This window comes from Gavia stellata, chromosome Z (genome assembly GCF_030936135.1).
Source record: "Gavia stellata isolate bGavSte3 chromosome Z, bGavSte3.hap2, whole genome shotgun sequence".
Taxonomy (NCBI): domain Eukaryota; kingdom Metazoa; phylum Chordata; class Aves; order Gaviiformes; family Gaviidae; genus Gavia; species Gavia stellata.
In genome coordinates, this window is record NC_082637.1 from 1043462 (window position 1) to 1057103 (window position 13642).

General features: G+C 42.8%; 1 protein-coding gene across 1 annotated transcript in view; it reads right to left on the reverse strand.

Annotated features, from left to right (window-relative positions):
• WDR7 (WD repeat domain 7) overlaps positions 1 to 13642 on the reverse strand; it is a 148437-nt gene that overhangs the window by 26103 nt on the left and 108692 nt on the right. The window contains exons 23-26 of the mRNA XM_059833252.1: positions 11864 to 11981; positions 10875 to 11024; positions 10119 to 10201; positions 3303 to 3402 (exon numbers count right to left, since the gene is read on the reverse strand). Of these exons, the coding sequence (XP_059689235.1) occupies positions 3303 to 3402; positions 10119 to 10201; positions 10875 to 11024; positions 11864 to 11981 (451 nt within the window). The remainder of the gene's footprint in view (positions 1 to 3302; positions 3403 to 10118; positions 10202 to 10874; positions 11025 to 11863; positions 11982 to 13642) is intronic.

Consider the following 13642-nt stretch of genomic DNA (forward strand, 5'->3'; position numbering starts at 1 on the left):
GATAGCCATAACTATATCGGGTGGTAATAAAAAAAAAGATTTCGAACTCTTGATATTTTAACCCATGAATATTCTGGAACAACCTTCCTTCGGGTGTCGAGAAACCCAAGGCTTTTTCAGCCAGCGCTTGCTCAGCTGTTACAAGAGAAGATGTCGCGCCTGCTGCAGCAGGAACAAGCCTTCACATCCCAAGGAGGTCCCACCTGCCACACCCACAGCTGCTTGTTCCCCCCTTCTGCTTATCTCCACATTAAGCTCAATTAACATATATCCTTAATGATGAGCATAAACGGGGTTGGGGGAAGCAGTTCCGCCTCTTGTTATCCAATAAGTAATTCCGATGCCCGATTAAAACCAGCTTACCTGTGAGTTGTGATGGGGCAACTAATAAAACTTTCATGTGTATTTCAAACTTTAACTTTCAAAACACTAACATATTTACTAAATGGAAAATTATGTTTGTGGCTTCAGGAACCGATTCAAAGAATCATCTTTTTTTTTAAATAGTGAATGACTGAGCAATTTTTGATAGTGCGTTTCTGGTAACATTGTTAAAGATACATTATAAACAGAAAGAAACAGAATGAGCTTAAGCCAGAGGATGGCCGGTGTTAAACAAAGGTTTTTCTTGGTAGAAACGAAGCAGCAATTAGTACGGAAAGTGAAAAGGTCCCAACAGGAGAGCAGGAGGGAGGGAGCTGGCCAAGGGCTCCCGCACACTGTCCCAGTGCTGACGACTGCTCACCCAGCGCTCGCTCCGCGTTACAGCAGGGCCCCGATCCTCACCGGTACCCCCCAGGTATGTGTCCTAATTCATGCTCGATTTAAAAATACCAAGGCAATTAAAATACTTTGATAAACATTTTGAAAGGCGCTAACTTTTTAAAAAAAGTAAACTGAAAATTTGAGCTTTTTTCCAGTTTCAAAACGTTGCCATCTACGCAATCCTGAAGTTACTTCAGGTCTTCTCAGCAGCCTGAAATCTGCAACTGTGAGAAATAACTTAAAAGATCAGATTTGGAATAAGAAGCCTGTATCCAATAGATGGCGTTGCCCCCTAATAATCATATATCTGGCACTCACCAGATTTTTCTGTCTCATGAATAATAATAAAATCTGCAAAGGACCCTGCCCTAATTATTCTGAAAGTCCCTTCAGTCATCCCCATCTACGTTTTCCATGATCTATGTGGAAGCTTATTAAGAAAGTAAGATAACAAGTGTTGTGAATATTCACCAACACACCAAATTAACTGCGCGAATCATTCAGACAAGTTACTGGTAGAAATCTGGAGGTGGTTCCAGGAGCCCAAGAGAACAGACTGCCAGCTGACACGGAGGAGAGCGCGCTTTGGAGAAAAGGCTGGCAAACGTCAGCTACGCACAATCCCCTTCAGACAGCTGCGGGGTGTCGTGCAGGATTTGTTTTAAAAGAACCCCAGCATAAAGTAAAGAAGAGAAAAAGAAGGTATTTTAGCAGGCCTGCCAAAGCAAGGGCAAATCAAGCGAGAGGGATGATTTTCATGGAAGATGTAGCCCTAGACATACATGCAGCTGTAAGCACACACTGCTGTCCTGCCTGCCAGCACCTCTGGGCTTCTGCAGAACTGCTGCGGATCACCAGGCTGCGTAAGATGTGTTACAGACCCACCTGGAACTCACACGGCAAAGCCAGACATGCCAGAATTACCCTGTATACTAACAAACTCCTCTGCTCACCTTGGAGCCAGCCCAGCAGCTGAAGTAGGAATTAGACCCAGTTAAAAGTGCAAGGGTAACAGCACGGGTTAAAAGCTGCTGCTAAACAGAAGGATGGATTTTGTCACCACTCTCCTTGTGCTCTGAAAACAGATGTAAGGAAGCGTACAGCTGTGCTCTTCACCTCTCCCTCTCCAACAGCATCAGGAATTAGCCATTAGTTTGAGACACCAAGACTTCCCAGACTTCTCTGGACTTTGCACTCTCCACTTTCAGTGGGATGATGCACACTGAAAGGACTGTGGTCAGTGTCTCCTAACGGCCAGTGGGAGATGTTGGGCTGCTTCATCACGCTGGCTGCTGAAGAGGTGAGGAAAAGTTATGCAGCACGCACAGGCTCCTCGCACAGACAATCAAGGAAACCTATTTGGGAAGAGGGAAATGCACAGCTCTGCGGCATGGTGGTCATCTTGGCTAGGACTGCAGGACAGCAAAAGATGCTCAGTGACATCGGATATATCAATATACAGCACTTCTTGCAGACCCATTTTATAGTTAAATTAATAAATCATGATCCAACTGACTTAAGCTAAAACAAGATGGAGCAATCCGTATTTCCTATTTGCCTGCATTATGTAGCTATTTATAAAATAAATCTGGCGATCTTAGCTTCCATAAGATGGCTGCTTAAACAAAAAATAGCGGAACATACAACATTGTCAGCTACTAGATTTGGAAAATAAACCCCAGAATTTCAGAACCGACAACGAACCAGCCAGGTATACCTAAGCGGTATGTGGTTCCGCCAGGAGAATACTGAGTGACACTGCAGATCTAGCACGAAGAAATCTATGCTACCTTCTCTGTAATGCACATTTTGTAAGGACTAAAGATAACAGCTTTTAGAATCAACAAAAAAAATTGTATTTACACACACACGAAAAAGGAATAAGGCAGATTCAAAATACAGATGTTTTATCCAAGCTTTACACAAAGACTACTGAATTTCAATGAGAGGTAATAGCTAATCACATAGTACAAGGAATAAAGAACATTACCAATGAACTTTTCTGAAAAGATAAGGCAAATACTTTGTCATTTAAACATTTTCAATTCCAAGCACTCATTTCAACATTACCCTTAAGTATATCCTCCTCTAGGTCACTGGTAACTGGTAAGAAAATACCTATCTTATTTAATATCAGAAAAGAGCAAATACCTCAAACATAAGCATCGTGGCACTTTGTAGAGAGAGTTTTAGGAAAAAACGCAAACTCAGTGGATTTCCTCTGTGACTTCTGTAGTAGATAAGTATACTGCTATAAACCCTAACTTTTTAAAATCAGATTTTTCATTTATTTCAGAGCAGGGGTATCCTCTAACTTCAGGCTTTCATTATTAACCCATCTGTGGCACCCATTCAGTTCCAGTGAATGAAGACAGTAGGGCTCTATATACTTTGAGTCCTTCATTAAACTATTGATCCCCTCAGCATTATCCATAATGTTCCAGCAGCTCAGCATGTCAACTGATGCAGAGCTCGCCACTCTTTCCTTTCAATAACTTCCACACTTTACGGGAAGGAAGTCACAATGATTTATTTACCTGACATTTCCCAGTCCGGATGTCGTAGAGGGCCACTGAACCATGGCGAGCTCCCACTGCTATTCTGTGACTCCGCTCGTAATAGCTGACCATGTAGAACCTGAATTGAAGATTATAACAAGTAACAGGTGAGATCTGACCTGCCTGCATGATGTTGAAATTAATTTGCAATGCCATTGGGTAATTAACATTCATGCTAGAACAGAGATTTGATTTGAAAATCCATCAGCTGCCAGTTTTCATACTTGGCATTCAGCAGACAAAGCCAACTGATGTTTGATACATTACCACAGAATCATACCAGAGTTATTAATTTTTATTACACAGTGTTGAACACTTCCGTTGAGTTTGGGAATAATCTATATGATAATCACCAGGTCCCTGAATGTCCATGTGCATATCTTGTTTACAGTGGAACACCACGATAATGCTGGATGTCAAATGGTTAAACAAGACAATCTTAACACCCTGAATGACTTGAAAGCACTTTTCCTTGAAAATCAAATGAGAAAGAATGAGAGAAAGCATAGGGAAAAATATGCCAACTTATAAATTGTTGTTTGGCATTAGGGGGGAAAAAAAAAAGGAAAACTTATCAAACACTCTAACAACATCCTTCAGGTGAAAAGGAACTGAGAAGCGTTAACATTCATGTCCTTAACATTCAGGCGTGAATTTGAATTCAAACAATTGCAAAATTCAAGGAATTTCTACACCTTGAAACACAAGAGAGTCAAAATCCTTACTTCAAATTCAAATATTTGGGAATATCATTGTGCCTTTCTTCTAAAAGGGAGAGCAGACCTGTGAAAACTGCTGACTGCATTTCCAATTAAATTTTAATTTTATGGTTAGATTTTACTATAACAACATCTGCCAGAGATTTCTAGAATCAGTCTATAGAAATATGTTGCTGACCATATTTATGGCTTCAAACAACAAATCTTAGAACAATCTATCTTCTTCTTCTTCAGGATTCCCAGAGTGCCATAGCAACTGCTCTCATACAGGTATGATACACTTGTTTCTGCAGTGCAGGATAGCAGTCAGGAAGAAAAACAGCATGAAACATGGTGTTACAGAAAAAGAAGAAAAAAAAATAAAGAAAGAAAATCACTAGTTGTTGTGCAGGAGAGAGGGCAAGACTAAGCAGCTCAGATGCAGTTTTGCATCCCTGTCCATCCACCCCCAAGGACGCCTGCCATGCCCATCATCCCTCCCCAGCTCACCACTTTCAGTTTCGCTCTTGGACTCTCAGGGTACCTCCCATGACATATTTTCACTTGCCCTTCAATGCTTTCCCTTGCCCTTCCCCATCCACAACCTCACGCGAGCCCCCCATCCCCTTCTGGGAGAAGGGGTGCCACCCCACGTGTGGGACGGGTGCACATCCTCGCAGCCAAGCGGGGCAGACACAGGGAGGCCCCTCCCGAGGCTCTGCTCCCCAGCCCCCCCTAGCACCCACACCTGGGCGCCTCGGACCAGGCTCACCCACTGCACCTGCACAGGAGAAGGTGCTGCAGCAGAGGGAGGCAGATGACTTCAAGCAAGGCGAAAGGGAAGGTGCCGACCATGAAAGACCTGACAGCTCTGCTGGTAATTCCCACTCCAGAGGGCAAGACAAAGACAAAACCTACTTAGGCTACAACAGCTATTTCCTTATCTAGCTCTTACTCCACGTGGCACAGCCAAGCAATCTCGCAGAAACCTTCCTGAAAGCCTGCAAGCCATCAGATGTGCTGTCCTGTACTGCCATGTGCCATGGCCAGCACAGAACCCTCCCTTCCCCAAAGTGTACGAGTAGGATGACAGGCAGCTTTTTAACACTCCCTTTTCTTGGGATATGGAAGTATTTCCAGGCCACATACCATCTCTGCTACTTTCTTTTGCAGCCATAATCTGCCTCAGCAATCTGCTTTTCATATTCCTTTGGTCAGTGGCGGCCACACAACTTACTTATTTAGTATTGGATAATAATAGTTTCTCATTTATTATTAAGATGACAAAAAGGAGTGCTTAGAAAAAAATAAATCAAAAGCTGTTGGTAAATAGCTAGGGAGCAGGAGAAGCAGGAGCCAGCCAGTCATGAGAAAAAAGGAAGAGAGAAGGGATGATGCTGTGGGCAAACAGGTACCCGCAGGGTCTAAAGCCCACCATATGTGGTCAATAAGGCATGTGACAGAGAGCAGTCGCATTTTCCACCATTTCATGCCAACCTGCAAACACCTGCACAATTAAAGTGGTGCCCCAGTGAACAGGGAGGGGGCTATTTTTGAGGCTATTTTATTTAACCAGCAAATTCAGGATTTATATATAAACTTATAAGAAAACCCCCACTACTTGATCATTACAAGTAAAATGGACTACAACAGAAAGTTTTTATATAAAATGTTTTGTATCCCCATTCATTCTATTACACTACTGAATGGGCACAGTCCCCTTGTCTCCTCTAATAGATTTAGACAGAGACTATCACATACTATTCTATGTAAGCAAACAGCATTTCTCTCCTTACAGCATTTAAATGCCCATTTAGACAGAGCGCTGAGTCAGTATTTTTCTTTGAAAAGAAGAATCCATCAGACTACATAACAACCGAGGGTTTGGGGGGGGAAAAAGCTTCAAGGAAACAGATGTTTTTGAGTTTAATTTTCTAAAAAAATTTTCCAAAAAAATTACTCCTTAAACTGACATTCAGTTGCCAGCTCTTTAGCCTCATTCTTTATCTTTTAGTTAGCTTAGCATTGTCACACCCACACAGAGATATAAATATTTTAATCCTTTGCACCCCTTTCTAAATCTCCATATGGTAGAGTTCAATAGAGAATGATATGCCAGCATATATTTAGACTATGCTACAAATTCATTCTTGCAAGCCTAGCTGGTGCACCCGTATCCACAGTCAGCATCTTAACGGAGACTCTGCTCGGAGCACTGTCCCGTTACTGCTCTGCAGAGAAACTTCCGTCGGCCAGCAGACCACCTCTTCCAGCTTCGGGAGGGATGCTGCTGGAACCGACGGAACTGTGCTGCTATTGCTGGTACCAGCCAATCCTCCCTGTTAAAGGAGGAGCCGTGACCCGTGCAGAGACTTCCCGCCTACCTTTTCCAAATGAAAACTGGGTACATAAGAGAAAGATGGTCCAGTCTCCCCTGCTGACCTCCTCACCCTCGGCAGCCTCTTCCATGCGTACCTTCAGGTCCTCCGCAACACAAGGCACCAGCCAGATGATGCGGGGGTAACGCGGCGAAGGCCGCAAGCTGAGCTAAAGGTGGCATCGTGCAACGGGCTGACCACCTGCATGCCACGCTGCAGGGTGGGAACTCAGCGTAAGCAAGCTGGGTTAAGGGCTGGTTAGGAAAATGATCTTTCTTCTTCCACCAAATGCTAGCAAGCACACTTGCCAGTTGGAAACGGGGCTGCTCGGGCTGGCTCGGGTTTCGGCTGATGCCGGAAAAGCCAGCAGCAGCAACACTGTGGTTCTCTGGAGGCCCAACTGTTTTAAAACCTGAATTAGTGACTGCTGAAGTCTCTAAGGGGTTACAGAATGTTAATTTTATAAAAAACAAAGATGTTTTAAGTTAAAAATGGCACAACAATGGAATGTTAAATGTTCATTAAAAACAATTTGCTGATTAACATCACAGCTTCATTAAACCTTAATTTCAAACTTCAGTATCTTGCAATTAGCCAGAGGGGTGCTGGATTATAATTTCGATACTCTTCAGTCCTATTTCACATTTCGTTCTTTTTTCTTTCCCTTCTACAGAATGAGGCTTCAGGCTCCCTTGAGCACTACCTCAACAGCCCCTCCAGCTGATGGACTCTGATTCCTCCAATTATACCCTCCAAAATCCTGGAAATAATCAAGGTATAAAATTTTGTTGGACAACCTCGCTTTGTCTAATCCTTGAAATTCTCACTCTTCCTGCAAGACTACTCTCTAGTAAAAAGCCATATGAAACACTTGTTATTTTAAATGTAATCTATCTTCCTGTGTGAGACTATACCATTACACAGACCACTTTAACTCAGCAGCCTGTACTAAATACGTGACCTGGCCAAGCAGAGTCCATCAGGGACCACTCAGCTGCAATGCAACTGCTGAATCTGGAAAATGCTCAAGTGAAACACAATTTTGAAGCCTTCAATATTATCCTTTGCAATTTTGAAGAAATTCAGAAATGTTTCTATTCATTGCGTTGTACTTCAATACTTATTTTGCTAAGAAATGGGTTTGCATAGAGCATGCCAAAAGGTAGTGTGAGCCTCTATAAAGAATAACACTTATGGGAAAAACAAATAGATATCATAATCATATTCTGTGAGATATGATATCCAAAAATATCCACTGCAATGGGTTTACCTCATCACCACCCATCAGGACTGAGTCACGCTCACAGCAATTAGCAGCACAACCGCTACGCTTGTACAACAGTAAAAAAAGCTGAAAACCCGAGAGGAATGATAATCAGGTACTTTAACCCAGCACACTGCTGCTCCCAGCCTGGGCTTAATGTTCTGCTGAAACAGGAACGTCGCTTCCCAGAGACCGCAGAGGCACCAACAACCGTTTGCCATTATAGCCACGGGTAAGGTACTTCCATAATGTCCTCTGAGGAAGAAGAGCTTGCGCACCAAGCACTGAGACACCTGAATGATTTTGCCCCAACAGGGGTGCGCCTAACGCAGTGCAGCAGAGAGCGCACTGGGATATTAAAAGAATTAACAGCAGGATTATGTCAAAGTGCTTCCACTTGGAATCTCTCCAGAGATTCAACCATTTGCTAAAATCTGATGAAAATTTCCATTGGACTGAATGATCACATCAGTGGGGTGCTGTATCATTTTTACAATGGCTATAACTATGTAGAATAGGAAATATTACTAGTAATTTAACAAATTTTTAAGATAACGTACCACTATAAAAATACAACAGGAATAGGGAGATTTTTGCATTAATTCCCACTTACCCTTGCATTTATATTTTAAGGCAAGCCTTTTAAAGTATCAGGAAGGAAGATTACTTCTATCAGTATCCTACCTGTCAACAGGAGAATTGTTCTTTTCTTGAAACTATTCAATATTTTAATAGCTTATTAAAATTTAATGGTTGACAGATGATTATTATAATTTATTGGTTGTACCAGTTTAATAGTATAACTGGGATATTTATCATAGGCTAAAGGTACTGTAAATGTTCTCATTTTATAAATCACATTTTACTATTTGAAAGTACCGTTTTAAGAGTGAAGCAGAACTAGCCTGAGACAAAGACGACTGATGATGCTGAACTCCCAACGAAGGGCAGTGGGAGCCGGAGGCTGAACTGCCGCTCGTGCCTTTCAGCGCACTCCGAACTGCCAAGGCACTGACAACGTGAGCGCAAGACAGCCACCGTGCTTCTCTTTCCCTTTGATCTTGTGCAAATTCATACTTGTTTTTTTTACCGATCTGCCTGCCGCCACAGATGGAGAGCTTTAAACGCTGCTGAAGCCGTTCGCACACACTGCGGAGTGTGAGGCAGCTCTAAGCGACCAACAGCATGCTCTACACTTTGTGAGGTTTAATTTCAACTGGATCTCCTATGTCCAGTGCGAGCATCCCAAAAACGTTTCTAAAACCAGGGGAGAGGGCAGCCTTCTACCGTGAGGGCGAGGGTGCTACTTGCTGCCTGCAACAACAATTTTGGAGCACAACCTGCTCGCTTGGCGGGCGCCTGGGAGACAGTCACAGGGCAGTGAAAGCAAGGCTCTATTCCAGGAAGGCATTTGGTACTTTCTATTTCTTATCTCTATTTCACTGAACTTTGCTATGGGATGGCACTGCTATGCAGCTATGTGAACAGCTCAGAAGGACTTGGAAGCGACCGGTCAGGAGATGATCTCCTCTAATAACTATGCCCTACTGCCAGCTACTAGGCGGATTACAGCAGTTAGATATTGCCATAAAGGAAATAACATTTATTCTCAAAATTGTCCATTAGAGGATGTTTCTGAGAACAAAACGGAGTCAAGCTTCCTATGAATGAAAAGTTTATTTGCTATTTGGCTAAACTGCCGGTATGAGAGCATGCTTTGCTGAAGAACTGTACTGCTAATAGATCTTGAAACGCAAGTAAAGAGCTCCTGCTTTGACAAGCCCTGGGTCCTCAGCACATGGGGAAATCTCACTCTGACACACACCTTATGCCCCGGCTGCTCATGGCTTGGTCTGAATGTACCAATGGACAGCAGTCGGCTGCAACGGCTTTATGCAAGCCACCACGATGCAAGCCCCCCACACGGGGTGTCTAGGAACACCACCACGCCCCCCAAACCACATCCTTATTTTCTGTTGTTACCATTTTCATTTTTCCCCAGTCGCTTTGATGGTAGCAACGTATTCACTCAGGCAGGTTGTGCATATTGGAATCTAACTTGATACTCAAGTACATTATTCTCATTTTTGTAACAACAAAGATATTGATAAATCCTTTGGAGGAAGCTGCTGAGCTTGTGTGGCTGTTCCAATGGAGTAGCTAGGATATATGGAGGGATAGCAGGACAGAGTTCTTCATGAGACTACACAATATTTTCCTCTTTTTGGACTTCTAAAATATCCAAACTTCAAGGAGCTGTTAATGCTTTTCTTTCCCGAGCCACATCTCTGCCAGATGTGGCAGAGAACTAAAAGCCTACAAAGGCTTATGGGTGAGCTAAAAACACTATTCACATTTGCTGTTTTAAGGGTAAAAGATTGTTTCACTCTTAAGAAATATATTCTGCTGGTGACCCTACGATTTACTTCACAGTATTCTTGAAGGAAGGGCTCACCTGCAGATAGCTGGAAAGCACTCCTGAAGACCCTTTTTCTTAACTAAAGATCCTTCAAGGCAATACATGATGATGTCCATAACCTTGGAAACAAAAGTTAAAATCATTTGACATAATGTATTTTATGTTTCATAATAAAAGTTCTAACAGGCAAAAATAGAGAATTTCTGTGCCTGACTGCATCTTTGATATTTAACTTTAAAATACAATTGGGATAAACCAAACAAGAACTGTCTTCCATATGATAGAGTTTACAACAGCAATGGTACTGGCGACTGGAACCATTCACAGTACCTGTAAACAGCTGTAAAACAACAAACTACCGGTAAAGATAAGCTATTGGAGCTCTACAAGTAGCTCTGGTGTGAAAAAGGCCTCTGGGCATCAGTATCAAAGTGACAAATCTGTTACATGTCTGTACTATTCTTCAACGATATTCATCAGCACCAACAAATGCAACAGAAAAACATCCACGTGATCCCCCTGTGTGCTCAAGCACCCGTGGGATGAGCACACCGTACCTCCAGCAAATTCTCGTGCTTGGGATTTTTCTCCAACAATGCAATTTAATGCAATTTAAATGCAATTTCAGCTTTCAAAGTTCAAACAATGAGCTGGGTGGTATAAAACAAATCCTTTTCACACACAAAAAGGTTTATGGTCCACGCAGAAAGAAATTCTACGATTCGACTCCAGGCCAACAGGTTATTCACTGTTGCACCAAACCCACAAGCAGATATGGCAGAACAGCCTTACCTCCACAAGAAGGTCCACAACATCGGTAGGCATCTTCTCAATTAGTATCTCAATGACTCTCAGGATCTCTCCTTTGGCCCGAGCAAGAGTGGTGGTGTGAATATTCTGCTGAGACTGCGTGTTCGCTGCGAGGGCAGTGTGTCTGTGCACCTACCAAAGAGCAGGGTTACATGTGGAGACTTGGACTTTCTAGATGTTCTCTATCTGAGCTTACCGTTATACACATGTGTTACATTAAGAAAATCTACACTGTGCAGAATGCTTTGCTTTACTTTACTTTGAGACCTATGGATTATTTCTCCCTCCCCCGTTACTCATCATCAGGAGAGCCACTAATGGTTGTCTTTGATGTAGTTTTTAAACAAGGGTTTACCTGCTGTAAGTAATTCTTAATCTCATAAAACTAAAGGTCAAGATAAAGAAATGCCTGGGTCTTGATTACATAATTCCCACACACTTGCATGTCTTTCTTTAGGTATCAGACAGTTGCTTTATGAACAGGCTTTTTTTGGCTGGCCACTGATCATCACCCATGCTATTGCTTTCGCTCATCCAAAGCTCCAGGCTGGATCTGGGTTCACTCAGACGACTCTCAGACAGACCATGCCCAGCCTACACTAACCTCACAGCAGGGTCCCTTCCTCCTCACCCTTCAAAGCCCATGGTTAAGTCTCCACTCCATTTTAATTCATATTTAATGGGGTCAGGTGCGCATTGCATAAAGCAAGCAGGATTTTACACATTGCTATTGGAAGTTTATATTTCCAGGATACAACAAATTAAACCAGACACAACTCATCAGATCACTCCTGTCACAAATTATGGGTGATGTGGAAAGACCAATGTGCAGGCATACAAATATTACACTTGCTGTTTCCCTTTTTGGGGAGGAAGGGAGAGACATGTGATTCTCTATCTCCGTTCATAAGTCTGGAGCGTGAAATCTCGGAGGAAAAGCTGGTGCAGCCGAGCTGACCGGCCCCGCTCACCTCCTTGGCGATGGTGGTGATGAAGGCGGGTGGTCTGGCGGTGGCGATGAGGGAGAGAGCATGCCGTGCTGAGCGGGCAGAGTCAGCGGCTGGGCTCAGGGGCAGCCCCATTGTGATGCTAAACGGGCACCAGACAAAGAGGGGAGAAAGAAAAGGAGCATTAGAAATATAGAGTGAAAAGATTAGAAACAGCTTATAATGTCAGTTCAAGGTCAACGGGAGCACTCAAACAGTTAGAATATAATGGACTTCCAACAATGAGCAGTGATTAGGAGTCAGGGTGTTCTATCATCAAATACAAAATCGAATAATTAACCATGAAGATTGAAAACAGTATGTGCATCTGTCCAAAGTGTTAAAAAGGCCTTGTTAACAAATTATCTGTATGTGCTGAATACATATCACCCAACTGAGGACAAGGCAAACACAGAATGTCTTCCCAAGAATTTATGGTTTATTCTTTTACATTTTAAATCCAGACTGAAAAATACCCTGTTCATAGTAATTCTCCTTAATTCAGCTAAGCGCTGGATATAGCAAAGAAAAGCATGAAGCTTCTTGAAGAACTAAACCCACTGAATCTATACAGTTTGATTTTCTTTACTGCAGGAATCAGTTGCTGCAGCATGATGAGATGACAGCCCCACGGCATATGCTTTCTCATTACTGAAATTATTCAAATGCTCTTTAGAATTTCTAACACTGCAATTCTTTGAATAACAGTAAGGGATTAACTGGCATCTAAATTTTCCATACACAATGCTTTTATTTGCTATAACAAGATAAATGCAAGAAACAATAAGTTAATAAGTACCCAATAACTACATTAAGTAAAAATAAAATCTAGTATTTAGTAATTGAGAGAATATGTACCTGACAAAGACGATACACAGGCTAATTTTTGTCTGAAAGCTTCCTTTCTTAAAATTGTACTATTTTAACTATCACTGTCGCATGTGTCACAGCAGAGCCCAGTTTTGTTAGGTTAGTTGTACATTATCCAGCAATTCTACAAATCCCTCCTGCGCTCCCACCCATGGGCCACCCAAAGTGTTCCCAGCCCATGGGCCCGGAGCATAGGTACCTCTCCAGGCTAACAACTTTGTGCCTTTACTAAATCCACCTAATACATGAAGATATATCTGATCCGTGTCTAAATAGAAGTGTACAGAATCCAGCAGCACTGAAAGGCACTCGGGCAACGAGGGTTACAGATCAGGGAAGAGCAGCGTTGGGGCAAGGCAGTATTTAAGCGCTGGCTTGGCTGCACTGCAGGCACGCAGGTCTCCCTGGGAGAGGACACTTCACCACGGGAAAACTGCAGCAGTGCAGGGGGAAGAAATGGTGGGGAAAGAGCTATGGGGAAAAGAGGGATGAACATGCTCCGATACAGAATTGGGCTTTTACAGAAGGGGAGGGGACACCTGGGAACCAGTGTGTGCTGGCATTAACCTGAAACGTTCAGCCTCCCCCCCAAAGGAAGCTTTCTCCAACATGACTATTGCAGCACAGAAAGACAGACCACAAACCAGTTTTCCAGCTCTAAAACATTTCAAAATTTTCCTGTAACACAGTCTGATCAATCCTGCTGCTATGACCGCACTTCCACCAAGCAGCAACCAGTAGTCCTCGAAGTCTTTTTAAATAAAAAAACCCAACCCCAAAACAAAAGAAAGATAGTTTCTTTTTGTCATTCCCGCTATCAGTCCACCATTTGAATATGCTGCAATTCCTCGTGGATTTTGCTAAGTCATGAAAAATTATGTTTGAGAACACACT